General features: G+C 41.4%; 1 protein-coding gene across 2 annotated transcripts in view; it reads left to right on the top strand.

The window, feature by feature from the left end:
- Ankfy1 (ankyrin repeat and FYVE domain containing 1) overlaps positions 1–24,415 on the top strand; it is a 66,558-nt gene that overhangs the window by 25,264 nt on the left and 16,879 nt on the right. For both annotated transcript variants that reach the window (XM_048448678.3, XM_048448679.3), the window contains 10 exons: positions 3,763–3,886; positions 5,347–5,496; positions 7,105–7,270; positions 13,380–13,584; positions 15,651–15,719; positions 16,072–16,271; positions 20,416–20,513; positions 22,477–22,705; positions 23,333–23,431; positions 23,647–23,800. In XM_048448678.3, the coding sequence (XP_048304635.1) occupies positions 3,763–3,886; positions 5,347–5,496; positions 7,105–7,270; positions 13,380–13,584; positions 15,651–15,719; positions 16,072–16,271; positions 20,416–20,513; positions 22,477–22,705; positions 23,333–23,431; positions 23,647–23,800 (1,494 nt within the window). The remainder of the gene's footprint in view (positions 1–3,762; positions 3,887–5,346; positions 5,497–7,104; positions 7,271–13,379; positions 13,585–15,650; positions 15,720–16,071; positions 16,272–20,415; positions 20,514–22,476; positions 22,706–23,332; positions 23,432–23,646; positions 23,801–24,415) is intronic.

Below are 24,415 nucleotides of genomic sequence, written 5' to 3'. Positions count from 1 at the left end.
CAAGTTTCATCGATCTGAAAGGAGAACTTTTCCTCCTAGAACACTTACTCCATATTTGTGATCAGATCAGAATGACTTTGTTACCCTTTGTTGTGATGTGGTGTGATGTGTACTTAGACTGTAGAGGCGCAGAAAATTGAGGTTTATGAATATGCTGTTTTATTTTTGAGATAGTATTATACATTATAGCCCAGACTCCCTGGTACTCATTTTGTAGCTCAGGTTGGCTTCAAACTCTTGACAGTCTTTGCCTTAAGCTCCTAAGTATAGCTGTTTGAGGTGTGTATCATCACCCCTACTGTAAAGATTATGTGTGGTTTTTGTTTGTTTGTTTGTCATAACAGGATCTCTCTATGTAGCCCCTGGCTGTCCTGGAACTTGCTGGACCAGGCTGGCCTTGAACTCACAGATATCTGCCTGCCTCTGCCTCCCGAGTGCTGGGATTAAAGGACTAAATGAACCAGATACTTTTGTTCTTAATGCAGTGTTTCTACATATTGATTTTTATTCTTTTAAAAATGCCATGGGAGGATTGGTGAAATTGCTCAGCAGGCAAAAGTCCTTACTACAGAAACCTGATGACCTGAGTTTGATCCCCAAAACTCACTTTGGAAGGAGAAAACTGACTTAAATTGTCCTCTGGCCTTCATACCTTTTTGCATTGTAGTGTACAAACACACACACAAATAATGAATGAATGAATGAATGAATGAATGAATGAATGAGTAAATAAATAAATAATTTGGTGGGAAGGGGTGGAGACAGGATATTACCATGTAGTCTTAGCTGGCTGCCTCTGCCTCTCATGTGTTGGAGATTAAAGGCATGTGCCACCACAACTAGCCCTAAATTAATTTTTTTATTTTGTTTTGTTTTGTTTTGTTTTGAGACAGGGTTTCTCTGTGGTTTTGGAGCCTGTCCTGGAACTAGCTCTTGTAGACCAGGCTGGTCTTGAACTTACAGAGCTCCACCTGCCTCTGCCTCCCGAGTGCTGGAATTAATGGCATGAGCCACCACTGACCAGCTCTAAATTAATTTTTAAAGAGCACTGGGAGAGGTGCTTCTTTCACCAAGTCAGCAATGTTGCTTAAAGACAGAACACCTAAGGACAGATAAAATAGTTGCATATTTCCTACTGATGGAAAATGACTATGTTCTTGTTTCTAGCCTAGTCTACTTTGTAAGGTTTGAAAATTTGCTTTTTGTTTTTACCAGGTCTATCCCACTGTGCCCTCCTATCTTCACTCTGTCTCACTGTCTTCCTTTGCACTACTTCACGGTCTGTCTTGGTACCCATCTCTTCTTTCTCATCTCCACTCCATGATCTGTCATCTTGTTTGCCTTCCTCCCCTCTTCTCCTTACCTCTGTAACTCTTGTGGTCCTTCTCTACTTCTGCTACCTAAAAAAACTCATCTACTGAGATTGAGAATTCCCTGCTGCTCAGTTATATACAGTAGTATTGAAGTCCATTAATATTTGCTATTAAAGTTTGCAATGTCTGTTTTCCATTTTCCTTCAGGAAAGGAATGTTGGGCCTTAGAAGGGATTAGTGAGGAGAGAGGAAATTAAACTTAGGAGCTTACCTCCGAGTGTCTCATGCTCTGCTGAGTGTACCTAACTTTCCTTCATCTTGAAACTCACAGAATCCCAACATCTCTGAGATCAAGTAGCATCCTTACGTCATCATAGAAGGGGAGACAGGACCACAGAGACTTCATTTTCCTCTCACTGCTAAGCTCTCTGCTATGTGAGTTTTTGTTGAGGTTGGTAGGAAAGGAGAAACAACGGTAGGTTAGACTGAGAGGTCTATGAGTACGCTACCACTGGGCCTCTGTGGCTACCCGTGGAGGTGAATCTGATTGAAGTACTGCTTTAAACAGACGTTTCCTGTCCCGACTGCCCAGTCCCAAACTTAATGACTTCAGAGGTTGAATATGAATTATAAATGCTCTGTTGATAGCTTAGGCTTGTTATTAGCTAACTCTTACATTTAAATTAACCCATTTCTATTAATCTCTGTATTGCCACGTGGCTCGTGGCTTTACCTGTCCTCCAGCATATCTTTTGGGATAACTTTCAGGGAGACTGGGCAGCTGGCTGGCGTCTCTCCTGGCTCTGCCCTTCTTCCCATCATTCTCAGTTTGGCTTTCCCACCTAACTTCCTGCCCAGCTACCAGCCTGCCAGCTTTTTATTAGCCAATGAGAGTAATACATATTCATAGTGTAGAAAAGAATTATTTTGCAGCAACTTCCTTTCTCAGTAGGCCTCATTTTGTGGGAGGTACAATATGGTTTCCAGGTAATCTGTTATGAGTAAATTCTATATCTTCTGTGCTAGGATGTGGAAACAACTTTGTGCCACAGGGATATAGTTAATATCTTGTTAGTCATTCATCAAGTCTTGTTGCCTGGCTTTGTGGAGACACCCATTGTGCCCAGTTTTCTCTTGGCATACTGTGGTTTGATTTGTGTGTGGCACTCGAGATTGAATCCATAGTCTCTTGCATACTAGATCTGACTCATAATTATTTTACCATCTTATAGTTATTTTGGGTGGTCCTTTAAAATGTAATTTATTGAGTTATAAATGTAAAAGTTTTATTTATATGTATATGTGGAGGGGCCTGTATCTGGGGAGACTAGACGAGAGTACCAGATCTCCTAGAACGAGAGTCACAGACAGCTGTGGATATGTGCTGGGAACCAAACTTAAGGTCCTCCTTTAGAAGAACAACTGTTCCTAGGTGCTGAGCTGTCTATTCAGTCCACACCCAGTGTTGCTAGGGATTGAACCCAGGACTTCCCAAATACAAATATATCCTAGACAAACATTCTACCATTGTCTTACTTTCCAAACCCTGAAAGTTTATTCACTTATTTTTATCATCATGATTATTATTATTATTATTATATATATCAGTAAGTATTTTGGCTGCATATATGTCTGTGCAGCACATAAATGTGATACCCATGAAGGCCAGAAGAGGGCGTTGGATCCCCTAGAACTTAGAAGTTAGATGATTGTGTACTTTCTTGTGGGTGCTGGGAATTGGATCTGAGTCCTGTAGAAGAACAGCCAGTGCTCTTGACCTCTGAGGCATCTTTCTAGCCCTCTGAATTATGATTTAAACAAAATAAAAATTTATTTTTTGGGAGGATTTTCAAGGAGGTATTTATTAAGCATAGACCTTTACATTTGAAATCATGAGAGTAATAAAGTTAGCATAATAGAGTTGTCTGAAATCTGCAGCCATGTTCTATACAATTCAGTGCCAAAGAACTGAAGCCAGTCTGTTTGTGTTTGATTGCAAAGTGACCTGTGCATGTGATTCAAAAGTTTCAAGTGATTACCTTTGAGGCTATTGAGGTATTCTGCTTCATATTTTTTTGCACGTTATTTTGATTCTGCTCAGAGCAGTGTGGTTAATATACTGTCTAGTACAAGACAAAAGCACACTGTAATCCCAGACTGAGTCAAGAGAAGCCTAACTTCAGAGCTAGCCTGGGCTACATAGTGAGATACCCTGTCTCAAAAATAAAATGTATATGGTCAGTTTTAGTAAAATTATAATAAAAATTGATTTTCATAAGTAAAAATTTGTACATACTTTTTTTTTTTTATCAAACATACTGTTCAATCTTACACCTTAGTTTTCCTAGACATAGCTAGTGCCTTAATCATTAACTTTGGTTTTGTTATTTATGAATTTTTTTATATGCCTTACTAATACTGTTCATCATTAATGAAAACTCTCTTACAGATGTGAGAAGGGTGTTATGTCTCTGGTGAATGTTAGAAACTGTATTCGCTTCTATCAAACTGCAGAGGAATTAAATGCCAGCACACTAATGAACTACTGTGCAGAAATTATTGCAAGTCACTGGGTGAGTAAGAGACTGAGAGGTATGAACAGAGCTCTCATACTAGCAGCCAGAGATCCCAGTGTAAGCCCTGCTTCTGTAGTGGCCCCCGGGCACATCATCTTTGCAGCTTGTAGTATTGAAAAAGAAGCAGTTGGATGGATGGTCTGTGAGGCTTGTTTCTGTTCTGAAAGTGTTCTGAGGGTTTAGATTGCACCAGGCAGAGGGAGCTGAGGTTCAGGAGCAGATGCCAAAAAGGAGCATCTGCCTTTAGTGTCGTCCTTGAGAGGCTGAGACTCAGCCTGCAGCTGCCCATGGAAGAGCTTCCTCCACTAAAAAAGGCATTCTTACACTTCAGCTTCTTTTCTTGAGTTTTTGTTGTAAATAAGAGACTGTACATTTCTTTGTTATAGTTTTGTTTTTTTATGTGTATGCAGGTGTACATATGTGCTTGTGGAGGCCAGAGTGGTGACTTACTCATGTACCATCCACTGTATTTTGAGATAGGGTTTTTTACTGGCCAAGAGCTTGCCGATTAGGTGAGTCTAGCTGGCCACTGAGCCCCAGGAATTCTCCTGTCTCCTTCCAAGCACAGGGTTTACAAGCCAAGTTTTTTTTTTTCCCTTTTCATCTATGTTGTTTTATGAACTAGCTTTTGTTATTATTTTGTATCCAGCATTATTGGAGGAACTTTGGAATTCTAAAGAATGTTTTCTAACAGTTGGTGTGAGTGCCCTTAGTGCCATAGACCTATAATCTCAACTACTTGGAAGGCTAAGGCAAGAGATGCTGAGTTCATGGCCAAGCTGCAAAGTAAGTTCAAGACCAGCCTGAGGAACTTAGCAAGACCCTTTCTCTAAAAAATTTTAAAGGGCTTGAAATTAGCTCAGTGGTGCAATGCTTGCCTAGCATACATGAAACCCTCACTTTCATCCCCAGTACCAATAGAAAAGTGGGGTTATTGTTTTTTTGCTTTAAGATAAGATCTCATTATGTAGCCCAGACTGATCTGGAACCCACTGTGTAACTCAGACTGATCTCCAACTTACGGCAAACCTGCCTCAGCCTCTAGATGTTGGAATTAAAGGCATATACTGCTATACCTGCTTGAAAGCTAGTTTTAAAGAACTGACAGAGTGATAACTATCCCTTTCTGATAGGGGTGCAGCTTTGGAGAACAACTGGGACTCGGTGAATTGTTTGCTGCAGTTCTGATTTGTTTTCAAATTGCCATCTTAGTAGACTTAGTAGGATAAGGACTCCAAGGTCATGGTTGGGCTCCTACATGGCTTGGCTCCTGCTGAAGGTCAGCATTGATGTTCAGCTGTCCAGTCTCTGAGGCTCAGCGGAGCTGTGATGGGTAAAAGTGTGGTACCGAGTGCCTCTTAAATACGGATCCTGACTCAGTCGTTCTCTTACTGTGGACTTTGTGTGAGCTCTGTAACCTCCATATGTTAACACTTTTTATTGTTTTCAATCCCTAGGATGACTTGCGAAAGGAGGACTTCAGTAGCCTGAGTGCTCAGTTGTTATACAAAATGATCAAATCCAAGACAGAGTACCCATTACATAAAGCTATCAAAGTGGAGAGAGAAGATGTGGTCTTCCTCTATCTGATTGAAATGGATTCCCAGGTATTGTAGAAGCATTTCCATTTTTCCCTGTCTCTCCTCAAACCTTAATGCTATCTCGATCCTGCTTCCATCTCTACTGTCACTGAACATTCTAAGAAAGTACTTCTGACATGTTCAGGTTGCTTTTGAGCATTTTCTGTTCTGTTCTGGTCCTCAGAATTCATCAGTCGTAGTACAATCCAAAGCCACATTCCAGATGGCTGTCACAACAGTACCTTACTTCAGGCCCCAATCTTTGTTTTTACTTCTTACCAAAACAAGTTTCCACAAATCCTGTGCCCTAAGCCCACACACATTCTGGGCTCATTGAGAGTACTTGCTGCTTTTGCAAAGGACACGGGTTTTGTTTTCAACACCCACATGGCATCTCACAACCATCTCACAACTCACATCTCACAACTCCATTTCCAGGGAATCTAACACCTTCTGACCTTTGGAGGCATCAGGTACACATATAGTCCACATACTACATACAGGCAAAACACTCATGCACATAAAATTAATATAGTTTACCATAGTAACTGCAATACATCAGTTTATTATTTATCAGCTTTGCCGTTGGAGATCCACACCAGAAGTCACAAGATTAAAATTACGTTGTTTATAGACTGGTCATTTCTGGAGCTGTAAGGAAGAATCCATTTCCTGCTCACATAAGTTGTCAGAATTCTCTAGTGGTCCAAGGTGTCCATTTTTCTTCTGGGCTTAAGACTATTCTCAGCCTCTAGATGTCCTCACAGTCTTTAACTTCAAAGAAGCATTGCTTCCATCCCTAAAGCCAGCAATGACAGGTCAAGTCCTAATTTCACCCCTTAATGACCTAGTCTTCTACTTTCCTGTTTCACTTTTAAGAATGAATGTTGTTACAAAGTAGGGCCCTGTTGGCTGGTTCAGGATTCTCCCTAGCACAAGGTACTTAGCCTTATCACATCTGCAAAGGTACTTTTTGCCATGTAATTGACATCCTCACATTATTTGGTAATTAGGGCATAAACATCTGTGGAGTGGGGATGGAGGGTATTATTCTGCATCCCACACTGTCTTCAATGGAATGCAGGTGGAAGTATGGTTAATCATGGGTGTTTGTACTAAGGAGGACTCTCTGTTAAGCTACCTTTCATGAAAATCCTAACTCTTTGTCATAAAGTTCTCTATGCAGGCTTGTCTTTGGTGTCTGTGTCCCACGTTGTTGTGTCTGATGTCTATCCCCCCCTCTTTTGTCCCTGTATCCTGTGGTCTGTTCCCTCCCTCCCTCGCTGCTGTCTCCATTTTCTCTGTGATCCTTTAATCTGCTCTCTCATCGCTTTTGTTTATTGATACTGAAAGCGTGTGTCTCGGGAGGCCTGGTAAAAAGTCTGTGAATGAAGTTGAATTTGGAGACTAAGCAGCACTATGATGACATAGCATTAGAATTGGCACTTGTAGAGTAAGTGTGATGACATACGTATTTATGGAAGAAAGGCCATTTCTGTGAGTTTGAAGGCTAGCCTGGTCTAAATATTGAGACCCTGTCTCCCAGCACTTGAGAGGCAGGGATTTTAAGTTGGGAAAGATTAAAGTGGGCTGTATTTTCTGTCTGAGTGCTGATTTCCTGACTTCTCTGTTCAGCTCCCTGGAAAGCTGAACGAAATGGATCATAATGGAGATCTTGCATTAGATCTGGCTCTTTCGCGGCGACTAGAGAGTATTGCCACCACTCTGGTTAGTCATAAAGCTGATGTGGACATGGTAGACAAGAATGGCTGGAGCTTGTTACATAAAGGAATCCAAAGAGGTAAGGAGAAATGAATTTTATATTTTTCTCTGTACACAATATACTCTCTGTATAGTTTTGGAGCTTCCTAGACTCAGTCCAGGAATTCCCAAAAGTCCTTGAGTGTGCACACTCAACTAGTGTGGCTTACAACTTGTGATTGTTGGGTCAGAGGGTCTGAAACACTATTGGCTTTGTCAGTTTGTCTGTTCATAGTGCGACCAGGACCTGAGTAAGAGCAACTAGACAGATGGCCTTTAAGAAGTACCTTGGGAGTGGTGTTTTGGTAATTTCTGTGACTTCAAAGTTAGTCTAATCTATATAGTTAGTTTTGGGACAGTCAGGACAACGTAGAGAGACCCTGTCTCATCAACAGGAAAATACAACCAAAAACCTAAAAGAGAAATACCTTTGTGGGCTTGAGCAATGGTTAGTCATTTTAGAGCATTTGCTACTCTTACAGAGGGACTTGATTGCCAGTAAGTGGATTCACAACTGTTTGTAATTCCAGTTCCAGAGGTTTTGATACCTTCTTCTGGTTCTACAGGTAAACATATGACATTCGCCCACACAGACACTTACACATCAAACTCTAAAACAAAAAGTTAAAAAGTATCTTTGGCTTGTGAGCAACATATGGTCTACTTATGTAATTACATTTTCTTCAGGAATTGTGCCAGAAGACTGTTAAAGTTCTTACAGAAGGATTTAAGACCCAGTTATCCAAAGTAATCCTTAATAGAAAGAACAGTGCTGGAGGTACCAATTGTAATACCCGATCTCAAATTATGTTACAGAGATGTAGTAACAAAAACAGCATGTTACCGGGCCAAGAGCAGGCATGTAGACTGATATATATATATGTGTGTGTGTGTGTGTGTGTGTGTGTATAAAACTTTGAGGGCCTAGGAATAAATGCATAGTTGTAGTATCCCTTTTTGAGAAATTTCTCAAAAACATAAATTGGTGGGCCTGGAGGGACAGCTCTGTGTTTAAGAGTGTGTTTGACTTGCCAGCACCCATTTGGTGCCCCATAACTGCCTGTAACTCCAGCTCTAGAGAATCTAACACTTTCTGGGCTTCTCTTTAACAAAGGATGAACCTAGCACCTTTACAAAAGCCATTTCAGAATGGATTTATGACTTTAAAGTAAGATTAGAAACTTGGAAACTGCTAGAGCAGCAGTTCTGAACTGTGGGTCATGGCCCCTTTGGAGTTATATATCAGATGTTTACATTATGATTCATAATAGCAAAATTACAGTTATGAAGTGGCAGTGATAATAATTTTATGGTTGGGGGCCACCACAACATAAGGAACTGTATTAAAAGGGTCGCAGTGTTTGGAAGGTTGAACATCACTGTGCTAGAAGAAAGAGGAATAGCTAAAATAAAATAAGATACAGGCAGAGGCAAGGGTTTTTTTAAACAGTATTCCAGTAGCAAGGAAATACTCCCCTGAATCAAAATGAAGAAGCTTCTATACCACAAAGAAAACTGTCACAAGTAAGAGACAACGGGAGAATGCCTTTGCTGGTCCCATATCAGATAGGTAATATTCAAAGAGTGTAAAGAACTGTAAAACTAAATTTTTTTTAAAGTACCCAGTCCTTAAATGAGCTAAACTGAACTGTCAGCTTTCAAAAAAAGGATATACAAATGGCAAATAAAACTCGAAAGTGTACCACATCTTTAGCCACCAGGAAAATACATATTAAAACTCCTTTGAGAGTCTGTCTCATTCCAGTTTCAGTGGTTGTCATCAGGAAAATAAATGACAGGACAAAGAGTGGCTCAGTAGGTAAATCACTTGTTGCCAGACTTTGCTGAGTTGAGTTTGGTTTCTATAACTCACGTGGTGGAAGGGGAGAATTGACTCTGGAAAGTTGTCACCTGACCTACACCCAGGCAATGGTATGGTGCATGCCTACTTACATACGTACACATGAGATAAATAAATGTTAAAAAATAAAGGACAAGTGGAGAGATAGATCAGTGGTTAAGAGTCAATCATGAGGAGCAGAATTCTAATCCCAGCACACAGGTAGCAAGCTGGGTGTCCTGTGTGTACACCTTAACCCCACTTCCAAGGTAGGCCAGAAACAGATTCTCTTGGTTTTCTGCCTCCAGCCTGTCAAAGAAAGTGTAAGCCCCTAGGTTGGGCAAGAGACACTGCTTTAAAGAAATAGACATGCCTTTAATCCCAGCATTCGGGAGGCAGAGACAGGCGAATCTTGGTGATTTTGAGGCCAGCCTGGTCTACAAGAGCTAGTTCCAGGACAGGCTCCAAAGCTACAGATAAACCCTGTCTCAGAAAACAAAATAAAACAAAACAAAAAGAAAGAAATAGATAGTAAGAGAAGGGGATACCCAACAGCTTTTTCTGGGTCCATTCATGTACACAGACAGGCACATGTATCTGCACACATGTGCGTTCCCTCAAAAAAGCACATACAGATAAATAGCAAAGACATAAAAATCCTCACAGGTGCTAGTAAGGATATGGTGAAAAGGGAATTTTGTAGTATGAGGGGGCTTGTTGGGGTTTCTGTCCCTCCTGTTACCCCAACAGCCGGCAAGCAACAAAGAAAATCACACACAGGACTCCATAAGGTTATAAACTGATTGGCCCATTTGGTCAGGCTACTTATTAGTTCTTATGACTTATCTTAACCCATTATTCTGATCTATGTTAGCCACACGGGCTCAGTACCTTTTTCAGTGGGGGCAGCTTACATGTTGCTTCTTCAGTGATCTGTGCAGGAGTGCCTGAGGAACCTCCTTGCTTCCCAGAATTCTCCTGTTCTCATTGCATCATCTCTACTTCCTGTCTGGTTTTCCCACCTATACTGCCTGCCTGGCCAATCAGCGTTTTATTAAAATATGATTGACAGAATACAGACAATTCTCCCGCATCAGAATTTTGCTTTGTTTTATTTTTTGAGACAGTCTCACTATGTAAACCAGTTGACTGTGAACTCAGAAACAGCTTCCCCCCCCCCCCCTTTCTGGGGTTATATTTACTGATAGGAACATAAACTTGTACAACCACTATGAAAAATCAGTGTGTGGATTTCTCAAAAATCAATGAAAGTAAAACTGCTATATGGCACAGGTCTTGGTTATACAAGTGAAAGCCTCTAAGTTAGTACACAGAGGTATTTGCATATGTTTGTGATGATAACCAGAAAATGGATGGTTTGTTCATCAACCAACAACACCGTTGTTCCCTCAGCTATGGTTTTGTTCTGTAGCAGAATGTACTATTTGAATGTTGATGATGCTGCAGCTGCATCTTTCTCCCCTTTCTGGGCAAAGGTTTCAGGGTAAACGTCCTTCTGAGTTATGTGGAGTGTCAAGCTTGCTGGCTAGTAGAGAGGAAAGTTTTACTCATCACTAGGTAGGAAACTCTTAGAGCAGGTCTCTGTGGAGAGTAGATGCATTTTCCCAAGCACGCACAGCTCTTAGTTCTGGGTTTGTGCTCACTTGGGAAAGCTTCTACCACGTAGGGAATTGTTCTTTCTCACTCTGTTTAGTATCTGAGGTGTTTATTTTGGAAACAGATTCACTTGTTACTTAAAAAAAAAAAATTTAAGTTCCTTTCCTCTCTGGGAGCTGAATTCTTGTTTCATTAAAAACATCTCTGGTGAGTTATTAAATATTTGGGTAATTTCTTAGTTACAGGAATTGCCAAGACAGTTTTGATGTGTGTTCTAGAGCAATTTAATCTTTCATTCTGAATTTGTGAAATGTCTGGAAGTATGTGAATTACAGTGTAAATATAGCAAACTTTAAAAGGAGTATGGCATGGGAGCGTCACTTGTCCACACTTGTATAGACTTTCCTTGTCTACAAAATGGGAAAGGATCTTTCTGCTTTACCAGGCTGTTAGCACAGTGAGACAGGATTGGGATGCGCCCCATACAATAAATGCCAGTTGACTGATAGAGTAAACATGGTAGCCTTTATCTTGCCTGGGCATTGGAGTACCATAACCAGACCCTGTAGGAATTGTTATCTTTTCATTGAAGTCCCTCTGAAACATTGGCTAGCTTAGAACACTATGTGGTAGAGCCTAGTCTCAGACCTGCAGTGGTCCTCCTGTCTCTGCCTCCTGTGTTCTGGGTTTTAGCTATCTATGTGCCATCACCCATCTTGAGGGATTGTTTGACTTTGCCTTCTTCAACTTGCAGTTAATTACCCAATAACTGAGTGCTGCCTTTAAGTTTGGCTACTGACCTTGCTTCTAATTCATTATGAGTGATGGAGGTTTGCTACTAGATGAATGAGGTCCAGATCTATTTACTTGGAGATGCACATTAGAATCCACAAAACATTAGTGGTCATCTTACTAAGCAAATGCATCTGTCTGTCAGAAGAATTGAGTGATGTCAGGGTCTGTGAGGCCATAGACAGTGTTAACATCTCCTCTGATTAGCCTGACCTATGCATGATTATGAGTCCTTTCTACTATTTAACAACCTGCAATAACCTGGACTTTCCTGACCAATTGTTTGTAGTAATTTTTAAAAACTAGGACTATTAAATATGGTTGTTCCCTGAATAAAACTGTCATAAAGCTGAAAGAAAAGTTGTGTGTGCATTTATAAGTTGTTTAATATTGGTTAGGAATATTTTTATGTGGAAAATGATGACAATAATGCCTCATTTGGGGCTGGAGATATGGCTCAGTGATTAAGAACACTGGCTGCTCTTCCAGAGGTCCTGAGTTCAATTCCCAGCAACCACATGGTGGCTCACAACCATCTGTAATGAGATCTCGTGCCCTCTTCTGGCATGCGGGCATACATGGAGGCAGAATGTCATATACATAATAAATTTAAAAAAATTAAAATCTTTAAAAAAATAATGCCTTATTTAGCTGATATTGTGGGTGACTGAGGAAAGCAAGTAGCTAAAAAGTTTTCAGTAGGAGGTACATTTTCTGGTGCTGAGACTCAAACTTGGGACTTTAAGCATGCCGAGCAGTGGTTGAGTGCAATTCACACTCTGGCCCTGTCAGATTGGAAGTGTGTGGAGTGCTGTTTCCTCATTGGTAAGAATCTTACCTAGGTCCTTGCTTCCAGTTCCCTGCTTTGTCCTATTTTCTGCATGTTTTTCTTCTTGTTTATTTACCCTCTAGACTGACTTCCCTTAATTCAGCTTTTTTAGAAATTCAGATAATTCCTAAAGACCTTATTTTTTGCCAAAAGTGCATAAAATGTATGATTATAAACTATGGATTGATTTTTTGGGTCTAACCTTTAAGTAAATTTGATTTAAAGTCAGTAAATCCTTTACGAAAACTTCAGTGATCAAAATGTTAGCTGGGAATGTTGGGTTTTGCCTGTAATCTCGGCACTTGGGAGGCTGAATGTGAGAGTGCTGCCAATTAGAAGCCAGATAGAGGATGGTTTCTTTTATGCTTTCTGTGTGAATCTAAACTTCTGAAGGTTTTCCTGTACCTGTGTCCTCATTTCTGTTTTTAGAAGTAGACATAGGACTCTAATAAGAGAGTTTAGTTATCTGAAATCAGAATTGATTGGAATTAGAGCCCATCTTTTAGTGTGAAACCCAGTAGCCCAGAAGTTCATCTATTTTCTTCTCCAGTATTTTTTTTTTAAGCTAAGGCCAGTTTCTAAATTGGTTAGTTCCAGGTAGAAGCTAATTGGTGCCACCTAGAGGTCACTGAGAAAAATAACTGCTTCCATCACCCACTCACCCACCCACCCACCCAGTGAGAGAGAGAGAGAGAGAGAGAGAGAGAGAGAGAATCCATGGATGGCAGATCTCAGTTGTGAACCACCATGTTAGTGTTAGGGGGTCCTCAGGAAGAGCCACCACTGAACCATCTCTCCCACCCAAGTCTGTTATTGTTAAGATAGTGAAGACATCTTGAATATCTTTGATCATCATGAATAATCAAAAGGTAGGGAAAAAAAGCCTTTTGAGTTAAAATGTAACCATGGACTATCATGGATTTCCACCTACAGCTTATCCAAGAGATTGCTTCAGACACTACCAGATGTCCTTCTGTGTCTGCAGTTATCTACTTGCTGCCTTCAGAGGAAATAGTGGCCACAGCAACTGGTCATTGTCATGTCATTGTGTGTTCTGTTATTTCTTTCAAGGAGATCTCTTTGCTTCTATATTCCTCATTAAGAATGGGGCCCTTGTCAATGCTGCCACATTGGGGGCCCAGGAGACCCCATTGCACCTTGTAGCATTGTATAGTTCAAAGAAATACTCAGCAGATGTGATGTCTGAAATGGCGCAGATTGCGGAGGCCCTCCTGCAGGCTGGTGCCAACCCCAACATGCAGGATAGCAAGGGCAGGTGAGTACCTCTTATGGTGGCACATAATTGACATACACAGTCTTTGACATTATTAAATCTGATGCTTATTGAAACTTCAAGCATTTAATTGTCATACAAAAAGTGTCATGACCAAGATTAGAAGCATTTGGGGAAAACATTTGCAGCCTGGCTAAATAAAGAAGTCTGAATTTCTAAGGAATTCATAGCCTTTTCATGTTGAAAACAATCACAGAGTGGTCTTCTAGTCAGTATTTACAAGGATTTTCTTCAGCATTTTTTAGGATCATTTGGATAATTTGAAGAGGAACTATGTTGGAAGGAGAGGGCCCCTTGTTTGTCCCAGCCGCCCGGCTAGCTTACACCTGAAATAACCACATAGAAACTGTATTAATTAAAACACTGCTTGGCCATTAATTCTAACTTCTTATTGACTAACTCTTACATATTAGTTTAACCCATCTCCATTAATCTGTGTATCACCATATAGCTGTGACTTACCAGAGATTCTAACCATCCTTCTCAGGCAGATGATCCATAGCTTCTCTGACTCTACCCTTCTTCCTCCCAGCATTCAGTTCTGTTTTCTCTGCCTACCTAAGTTTTGCTCTATCAACTAGGCCAAGGCAGTTTCTTTATTTATTAACCAATGAAAGCAACACACAAACAGAACCTCCTACACCAGAACTACTATCTCAAGGCAACCTGTTTTATCCCTCTGAGATATAATGGTTAGAAAATTCCCTATTTTAGCCAGGCGGTGGTGGGGCATGCCTTTAAGCCCAGCACTCGGGAGGCAGAGGCAAGCAGATCTCTGTGAGTTCAAGGCCAGCCTGGTCTACAAGAGCTAGCTCTAGGACATGCTCCAAAGCTACAGAGAAACCCTGTCTCGAAAAACCAAAAAAAAAAACAAAAACAAAAACAAAACCCAAAAACCAATTCTGCCTTATAAATATCTTAACTCTAGAGTGTGTTACCTCCTTGCATAACCCTTCCTGTATTTGGTAGTGGTTCTGTTTATGTTTGGTGTTTTATATTTTTATAAGTTTTTATTTATTACTTTATGTGTATGAATATTTTGCCTCCATGTGTATCAATGCTCCACATGCATGCAGTGCCTGTGGAGGCCAGAAGAGTGTGTAGGATTCCCTGAAACTGGAGTAACAGGTGTTTGTGAGCCATCATGTAAGTTCTAAGAATCAAATACAGAGTAGTGGTCCTCTGGAGAAGCAAGCAGTACTCTTAACCACTGAGCCATCTCCACCCCAGTTTTGTTATTTTTGTATCTTCTCAGGAGTTAGTTTAGGATTCCTTGTGGTTTAGAATTGTAAGCAAGCTTGCCTGTCTTGAGGCAGAAGTGTGGGAGGCTCTGAAGTGCAGTTTAGCCACTTGCCTCGGCAGCCTTGGGCAGGGACACAAGTGTCATTCACCATCAACTCAGTTCAGTGTTTGAAAACCCATCCAGGATGTTGGATTCTGCGAGGCTGGTTGTCAGGAGAGGGTCTGTGAAGTGGGTCATGTGCAGAGATAAGATGGTCCAGGAACATGATGTTGCATAGGAATCATTCATTCTCCCACGTAGTTAATATTCTTCATTCCTTGTGCTGATTCTTTGGGATTCCCAATTGCAATAAACTTGGACAGTGTGTCCATCTGGGGCAGAGGCCAGGCGCAGGGCCTTGTGCTTAGGTAGCAGCTTTTTAAGGCACTTGAGTACTAAATAAACAGGTGGTGGAGAGCAAGTTCAAATCGACCCAGTTTTGTCTCATTGCTGCAGTGTGCTCCTGTGCTAATAGAGAATTACAGCGAAGAACAGTTTCATTTCAGAGTGGTGGAGGGTGGGGAGAGAAAGGGTGCAGAAGCTGCTGTTTAACACACTCCTTCGGGAAGGAATTAGAACTGGAGTTGAGAGCCGTGGGCCATAGAAGCAAATCCATTTTCATGTTTTGATTCTTGGCTATAGTTTTGGAAAACAGAGTAATGGAATTGGTTGTAGATGGTGATTTTTACTGAGGATTCTAGTGTCTGGCTTGGTCTGTCTTGAATTGATACTTCTATTAATTCATTTTATTCTCTTTTACCCACAGGACCCCTTTACACTTGTCCATCGTGGCCAGGAACGACTATGTGTTCAGTCAGCTGCTGCAGTGTAAACAGTACGTAGGGCGACCTGGAGAAATGAAAAGCGGTTGTGAGGGTGGGATTGTGAGTGAAAAATCTTTCTTTATTAATATTTTTGAAAAACTATTGTTCGTTTGTTTGAGATGAGGTCTTATTATGTAGTCTAGGCAGGCCTGGAATTCAAAAAGTCCTGCTTCAATCCCCCAGTTACTGAGATTACTGGCTATCTCTCCTACCTGAAATTTTCTCTTAAGATACTCTACAGTTACAAACTTTAAGTAAAATAAAAATTTGACCATTAGAAAGTACAGGGAGAGAATGAACTATTATTGGCAGCAAGGAGAGACTGGAAACTGTTCTGTCATTCACATCATCTCTTTATTTCAGGTTAGATTTAGAGCTGAAGGATCACGAGGGCAGCACTGCACTCTGGCTTGCCGTCCAGTACATCACTGTGTCTTCTGACCAGTCTGTAAATCCCTTTGAAGACCTCCCTGTGCTGAATGGAACATCGTTTGATGAAAACAGCTTCGCAGCCAGGCTCATTCAACGCGGCAGCAACACTGACGCTCCTGATGCGATGACGGGTAAAACGGTGGGCCCAAGGAGTGAGGCCAAGGCTGAAGTCTCCAGGAAATGACAGCTAGATGAGTTTCTTATTGTGGTTTGATGACAGGCTCTGAATGCATTGCTGGCCTCAGACTTGCTAGATAGCCCAGACTAGCCTTGACTGTGCTATCCTCCTGCTTTAGCCTGAGTGCTGGAATTACAAACATGTGCCACCATGCCAGCTTGTAAAAGGTTTTTAATAATAACACAGAAATTAAAGGGCTTACTGTTATGAGAATTATTTGCTCTGTATTTTAAAATCAGTAATGATCCATTGTGGTTTGTTTGTTAGTTTATTTTAATCCCGTGCCCCAAATAATTTAGTCAGACATTAGTTAAGTCTTATAAGCTAAAGCATACTTGGTAAAGTAAGGCAATGATTCTTTTTTTTTCCTGTTTGTTTGTTTGAGACAGGGTTTCTCTGAGTAACAGCTTCCAGGAACTTGCTCTGTAGACCAGGCTAACCTTGAACTCACAGAGATCCACTTGCCTCTACCTGCCGAGCGCCACCACCACCTGGCTCAGGCAATGTTTCTTAGACTCTGTAGACTCACAATTCCTTTTACCCTAATAGAACTTAAATTTGGTGAGTTTTTATTTGGATAGTCATACCTTTACTATTTACTGGAGTCGGGAAAATAAAAATGGTATTTTTTTCTTTTGTTTTTGGTTTTGAGACAGGATCTTGTTAGATAAATATAGCCCAGCCTGGACCTGAATTGGAGATTCTCCTGCCTCAGCCTCCCAAGTACTGAGATTACTCTAATCAGCTTTGGGCTGCTCTTTCTTGCATCTCCCTTCACCTCTTTCCCATTCTTCGTCCTTCCATTAGTAAGCAATGGTGTTGTCCCCTACCTCCACCCATCGATTAGTCTCTGAGAGTCTTATTAAGTTTTTTGAACTCTTGAGATGATATTTTACTCTATAAACTTCGAGTTTTAGCTTATGTTTTGTTTTTGAGGCAAGTTCTAATGTAGCTCAGACTGCTCTCAGATTTGATGTGTGGCTGAAGATGACCCTGAACTCTTATCCTCATTTTTAGACTTACTTATTTTATTTATTAGTGTGAGTGTTTTTCTCACATGTATGTATGTGCACCACATGTATGCCTAGTATCTGTGGAGTCTTGACTGGATAAGTATTGTCTGGAAGAGGATATGGGAGTCCCTGTAACTGTAATTACCAACAGTGAGCCATCATGAACCAACATAATTTATTGATTAATATGTTGTCACAATGGCATTTCTATGTTTTTAGTTTTAACTCTTAGCTCTCTGAGTAGAACTTACTGCCTTTAGCTTTTGTTACCTACTATGAGGATTTCTTTACTTTTTTTTTGTTGTTGTTGTTTGTTTGTTTTGTTTTTTCGAGGCGGGTATCTCTGTAGCTTTGAAGCCTGTCCTGACCAGGCTTGCCTTGAACTCACAGAGATCCTCTTACCTCTGCCTCCCAAGTGCTGGGATTAAAGGCTTGCGCCACCAATGCCTGGCTCTTTACTTTTTTTTTTTTTTTTTGAGTCAAGTGTAATTTCATTGAATGATCTGTCCTGTTTCTTTAAGAGACATGCCCCGCCCACTCCCCCCTCTGTCCTTGAGGCAGGTAGATCTTCCTTCCTGCTTGCAGCCTGAGTCTCCCTCTCTTAGAGGCAGCTTCTGCCTCTCCAGACTTCTTGCCTTCCCCCTCCTTTTTCTTTCCCTCCCTCTCTGCCTCTTTACCTCTCTGCTCTCCTCCTTTTCTCCCTTTCTCCTCCATAACTCACTAAATAAATATCCAACCTCACCCTCCATGATGTGCTTATCCATCTGTCTCCCTGGGACCAGCTCTTTGGAGACCTGCGGCATGGTCTCGTGGCATGCCCATCTGTCTCTCTCTCTTTGTGGCCTGCTGCAGCCACTCTGGGAACTGTGCCATCCCTACCTGGGACTGGCTGCTCTCGCACATGGCCTGCTGCAGCCGTTGGGGATCTGCAGCATTTTTAATTACTCCATTACATCAAAGTCTTGCTGTGTTGTCCTACCTGACATAGAGCAAACACAAAGCAGAAGAAACCAAACCCAGGTCATCTGCAAGAGTATTCAGTGCTCTGAAGTTCTCCCCCCTTTATTGTCTTGCTTTTACCTTTCAACAGCAGAGATTCTGGGCATGTATTATGCCCAACAGAAGTCGAGGTCAAAATGACTGTTACTATAGATGAAGTCACTTTCTGTGAAGGGAAAGAAAAAAATGATTTAAAGACAAAGTAGTGTTTTGTCCATTTCTTTTTCTATCTTTATTTTTTTTTTAATTGAAGGTGCATACATGCTCGCACGTGTGTGTGTGTGTGTGTGTGTGTGTGTGTGTGCACGTGCGCACGCACGTGTGCACGAGAGAGAGAGAGAGAGAGAGAGAGAGAGAGAGAGAGAGAGAAAGTGAATATGTGGAATGTGGAAATCAGGAAGTCAGGTGATATTTTTAGTCTTAATTCTTAAGGCAGAGTCTATATATTCCAGGCTAGCTATCCACTCCTAGCTCCTCTTTCCATCTCACTGTAGAAATGCTGGCATTGCAGTTGAATCCAATGGCTATTTACATGGTTCTGGGGATGCCAGAACCTGGTGACACACACCTTTCATCCCAATACTCAGAAGGCAAAGGCAGTTGAATCTGAGTTCATGGTCAATCTGGCAAGTTTTAGATCATTCAGGATTATAATAGTAAGGCCCTCTCTTAGACAAAAAAATAATAAAACACAGCTCTGGAAATGGAATGTGGGTTGTCAGACTATATAGCAAGCATGTTGCTTGACTGAGCACTCACCTTGGCATTGCTTTGTCCCATTTTGTTATTTTTCAGTTTTAATATTCATTTTATGTAGATTTTCAAGTACTACAGCTTCAGTATATGAGATTGTTTTTTAAAAGACTTATTTTTAGTTTTAACTTTGAATACACCTGTGTGTCTGTATATGGTATGTGCAAATGTGTCCAGGTGCCTGCTGAGGCTAGAAGAGAGCATCAGGCCCTGCCCAGCTGGAGGTATTGCGGTCGTGAGCCGCCAGACTGAACTCAAGTTCCCTGTAGGAGCAAACACATGCTCTTAACCACTGAGCCATCTCTCTAGTGCCCAGAACATGTTGTCTTTGGAAATGGAGTTGGAAACACTGTTCTGGATCCAAAAACCATGTGGAGAAGATTTTATTTTCCTAAGTGTTTTATTCAGAAAATAGTTACAGTGCTTAGCAAAAATATGCCTCAGCCAACCACAAGCTTATAAGGCTCTAGGAATAGAACTGAAGCATTTGATGAGCATTTTCTAGTATAGCTACAATGCATGAGGTCTGGACATTGCTGCATATCTTTCTGGAACATTTGAAAACATCTCTAGACCTTTTGGTTTGGTTTTGGTTTGGTTTTTCAAGACAGGGTTTCTCTGTATAGCCCTGATTGTCCTGGAAATCACTAGACCAGGCTGACCTTGAACTCACAGAGCTCCTCCTGCCTCTGCCTCCTGAGTGCTGAGGGCTGGAATTAAAGGTGTGTATCTCCACCACCCAGCTCTTTTTGTTTATTTGTTGGTTTAAGCTTAAATTTTATTTTATATGTTATGGATATTTTACCTGTTCATATGCCAGTGCACCATGTGCATGCCTGGCGCCCATGGAGGCCAGAAGAGAACAGTGGATCCCTTGGAACTAGAGCTGTAGACAGTTGTGAACAGTCCAGTGGGTGTTAGGAATCAAACCTGGATCCTCTTGAAGGCTCCATTGCTTGAAGAGGAGCCAGTGCTCTTCACCACTGACTCTTCACCACTGACTCTTCACCACTCTCCAGCCCCTAAACATTTTTGATTGTCACAGTTCAGAGCTGCTATCTGGTGGATAGGAGCCAGGAATATTGCCAAATGTTATACAACTTACAGAGCAGGCCCCTGCTGCAAAGGCTTCCCTCAGAAAATGTCAGCAGCACTGCTGTGGTGGTGGTGGGGACCCTCGCCCTTACCCAGGCCTGACAAGGAGTGGTGATGAAGTGACACCCACTGTCTGGTGTAGGCTGACCAGTGGTGGTGAGGAAGGGCAGTTGTGCAGGGTGGAACTGAGTCCATTTCCATGTAATGGGAAAAATGAACATGACTTCTTTCTTGTAGGAAATTGTTTACTACAGCGGGCAGCCGGGGCAGGAAATGAGGCTGCGGCTCTTTTCCTGGCAACCAGTGGTGCCCATGCCAACCACAGGAACAAATGGGTAAGTTTGGAAGGGCAGCCTGGGGAATGACTGTGGTCTGTGAAAGAAATGGCAGAAAAAATGAAATAGTCTCTTTTTTTTTCACTTTTGTGAATGTACATTCATATGACCAGTGTAAAAGGGACTCTTGTATGTCCTCAAAGATTAGTTAACCAACTTGGTCAGCAACCATTGTATAGCCATGTCCTGAACTAGATCCTGTAGACTTTGTAATGGGATAGAAATTAGCAAACAAGAATGTAAACAAGTGTTGAATAGCTTCTTGGGTAGAGGAGTGGAACAATCATAGACATGGAAGACCTGTCTGAAGTGGCTAGAATGGTGAGTATGCCATTGAGTCAAGGCTGGAGCCAGGCTGCAGGTTGCCTGGATAGTCAGTGATCTGTTCTTACCTCTCACATCAAAGTTGACAGGTTTCAAAGGAATTATACCAACAGGATATACCTGCTTAGGATTCTCAGGAAGAAGGCGAGAGAATAGTGTTTTTGATGGACCCATGAAAAAAAGGGGAGTTGACTAAGAGGAAGAACTGGTGTAGGGGAATAAGTTTCATTTCAACCATATTCTTTTTGTTTTTGTTTTTTCGAGATGAGGTTTCTCAGTATAGCCTTGGCTGTCCTGGAACTTGCTCTGTAGACCATGCAGGCCTTGAACTCAAGAGATCCACCTGCCTCTGCCTCCCTAGCGTTGGAATTAAAGGTGTTCCCCACCGCTGCCTGGCTTTTAATCAGTATTCTTCACATCCTTGAAGGCACTGGAAATACTGAGTGAAAAGATAGGCTGGAGACCTGGTAGAAGTCACAGGAGTAGAGATGGTGGGGATGTGACTCAGTTGGTAGAGTGCTCGCCTAGCTTACATGAATCCTTAGATTTTATTCTCAGCAATTCATCAACCAGATGTGGTTGTTCATGCCTGTAATACAGACACTCAGAAGTTGAAGGCAGGAGTGTCAGGAGTTCAAAGTCTTTCTCTACAATATAATGAATTTTAAGCCAGTCTAGGATACACACACCATGTCTCAAAAACAAAAAAGAAAATGAAAGGAGTAGACAAGGACACTGATGAACATGTGTAGGGAGAAGGGTTGAGCAGGAGGTAGCCTGGTCAGGTACCTATAAGCTTAGGAAGTAAGACTGTCCTTTTGACAATTCCACTTTTTAGGGTAAAAATCATCCAATTGTATGTTTAGATACATTATAAACTTACACATACACAGAAATGAATAGGTGTATTTTCTTCCAAATATTCAGTCATGGGAGAGAAACATGAAATTCATAATTTAGAGGAAGAAAATTGTGTGCTGGAGGTCAGGAGGAAGGCAAGACTTAAAATGTTCTCATACCTTTGAGTACCAAGTCTGGTACGTATAATACCATTAAAATGTGTTTAGTGTTTCTCCCTTGAAGCCCCTCCTACCCTCAGGAGTTCTTTCTCACCTGTTCTTAATAAATCTGTGTTTTAGAGAAAATCCCTTTAATTTTAAAGTTAGGGGAGGAAGTCTTAATCAGAGTTCTAGATGAAGTTGATTTGAGCAATTTAAATCAACAATTCCTCGTAAATGTTAAAGAAAGGTGGCTAGGAAGTAGCTAGCCCTGCGTACCTCAGGCCATGGGGCTGTTCTTGTTTTCTAGTATTGAATTTGGTGATACCTGGTAATTGTTGGCTATTGTTAAATAGAGAAATAAATTCTTTGCATAATTAGGGGAAAAATGTAAGAACAAAGTAAAGGGATAACCAGGGTGGTCCTGGAAGAAAAAAGACAGAAAGATGTTTGGGAAGACACTAGACAAACTAAAGGTTGATGGTACTGAGGGAGACTCATGAGGTCAGCTTGTAACAGGAGGAACCTAGGGCTGAGATTGGCAGCGTGGTCTACGTTTTGGTACTTCCATTTTCCCTATTCCTTTGCATCAGGAACTCCTAATTCCTTACCAAAGTGATTTGAGCTTTCGTTTCATTCAGGGAGAAACTCCTTTGCATACAGCTTGTCGGCATGGCCTGGCGAACCTCACAGCAGAACTCCTGCAGCAAGGTGCGAATCCAAACCTGCAGACAGAGGAGGCTCTGCCTGTGTCTAAAGAGACTCCAGTCCCAGTGGGTTCTGCAGATGGCATCTACCTGCAGACACCGCTGCACATGGCAATTGCCTATAACCATCCAGATGTGGTGTCTGTCATCCTGGAGCAGAAAGGTAGGTGGTTGGGTATGATGCCCATCATTATTAGCTGTGGAAAACAGTTGTTTGGGCAGTTGATTTCAGAGACAGTTGCTTCCATTTGTGAGTCTTATATAGCTAGTTCTGCAGTTATCACTTACAGTACAGTACAGTCTCTGTTCTCATTGTGTGGGGAATGTTTAAGTTCTAAGAAAATGAATTTACCTTAAAAATTTTGCTCCAAACATAACAGGTCTCTGGATTTCCCTTCCCCAAATAGAAAATGAATTTACCTTAAAAATTTTGCTCCAAACATAACAGGTCTCTGGATTTCCCTTCCCCAAATCTTATCAATTTACTCCTTTTGAAAAGCAATTGTATTTCTGACCAGTCAGTTAATTTATAAGTGAGTCTTATCCTCTTGAATGCCTTAAATGTGATCTGAGGAGCCATGTGTGGTGGCTCATGTTTATAATCCCAGCACTCAGGAGTTGGAGACAAGAAGATTGCAAGAAATTTGAGGCTAACCAGGGCTACCAGTGAGACCCTATTTTCTTCCTCCACCTTGATGAAAAAAAGGAAAAAAAAAGTGATTCTGTCAGCCATAGGATAGTGAAAGCAATTTGTTTTCTTTTCTTTTTTTTTTTTTTTTTAAACATTTAGCCAATGCTCTTCATGCCACCAACAACTTACAAATTATTCCGGACTTCAGCCTCAAGGACTCCAGAGACCAAACTGTGCTAGGCCTGGCGTTATGGACTGGTGAGTTATACAAAGGCTGTTGATTCTCAGATAGGAGGTGAGTAGGTGGGTAGACTAGAGGAGGGCAGGGTGACATGGTGGGGCTATTGATTTTGTCATAAAATATTTTTTTGTCTGTTATATTCACTGGAAACTTTCCACCTTTGAGAAGCTTGGCGGGTCTGTCAGAGAAATGGAAGCCAAGTATGCATGAATTGGATGTTTTTATTTCCCAGGCATGCACACAATCGCTGCCCAGCTTCTGGGTTCCGGAGCATCTATCAATGACACCATGTCAGATGGGCAGACTTTGCTGCACATGGCTATACGGCGGCAGGACAGCAAGAGTGCACTCTTCCTCCTGGAGCACCAAGCCGATATAAATGTCAGGTGGGATGGAGTGGCATGCTCCCTTGTAACTCCCAGTCATCTCATATTTAATTAAGATGCTTCAGAATCAGATCCTGGCTTTTAGATGGGAATGGGTTTGTTTGTTTTGTTTTTTTTAATTCCTTACTACATAAAGGAAAAGAAACAGTGGCTCTCAGAATGTATAAAAGGAGTCAGGCCTGGGCGGTGCATACTTACAATTCCAGCTGCTTAGGAGTCTAAGGCAAGAGGATAATTCAAGGGCCCTTGAGCAAATTAGAAAGACTGTCTCAAAGTGAAAATTTTAAGAAAGGCTAGGAACTGAGTATAGTGGCATACGTCTTTAATCCTAGCACTCCAGAGGAAGAAGCAGGCAAATCTCCATGCATTTAAGGCTAGCTTGGTCTACACAGTGAGACCCTGTCCCTAAAAACAAAATATAAAAGGGTAGGAACCAGTACTCTGTTTGAGAGCTTGCCTGATGTACTTGACCTCTATATCCAATCCCAGGATGTCAAAAGGGAGATTATACAAAAACGGGATGGTAGCAGAGCACTTGCTAAATACCTCTAATGCCCCAAGGTCAGTCCCTAATTCATGTCCTCTAACAAAAAGTACAAACTTGGTTATAAGTGA

Source organism: Myodes glareolus, chromosome 9, assembly GCF_982192425.1.
Source record: "Myodes glareolus chromosome 9, mMyoGla1.1, whole genome shotgun sequence".
Lineage (NCBI taxonomy): Eukaryota > Metazoa > Chordata > Mammalia > Rodentia > Cricetidae > Myodes > Myodes glareolus.
Note: the sequence above shows the minus strand (reverse complement) of the source record. Positions and strands in the feature narration are given on the sequence as shown.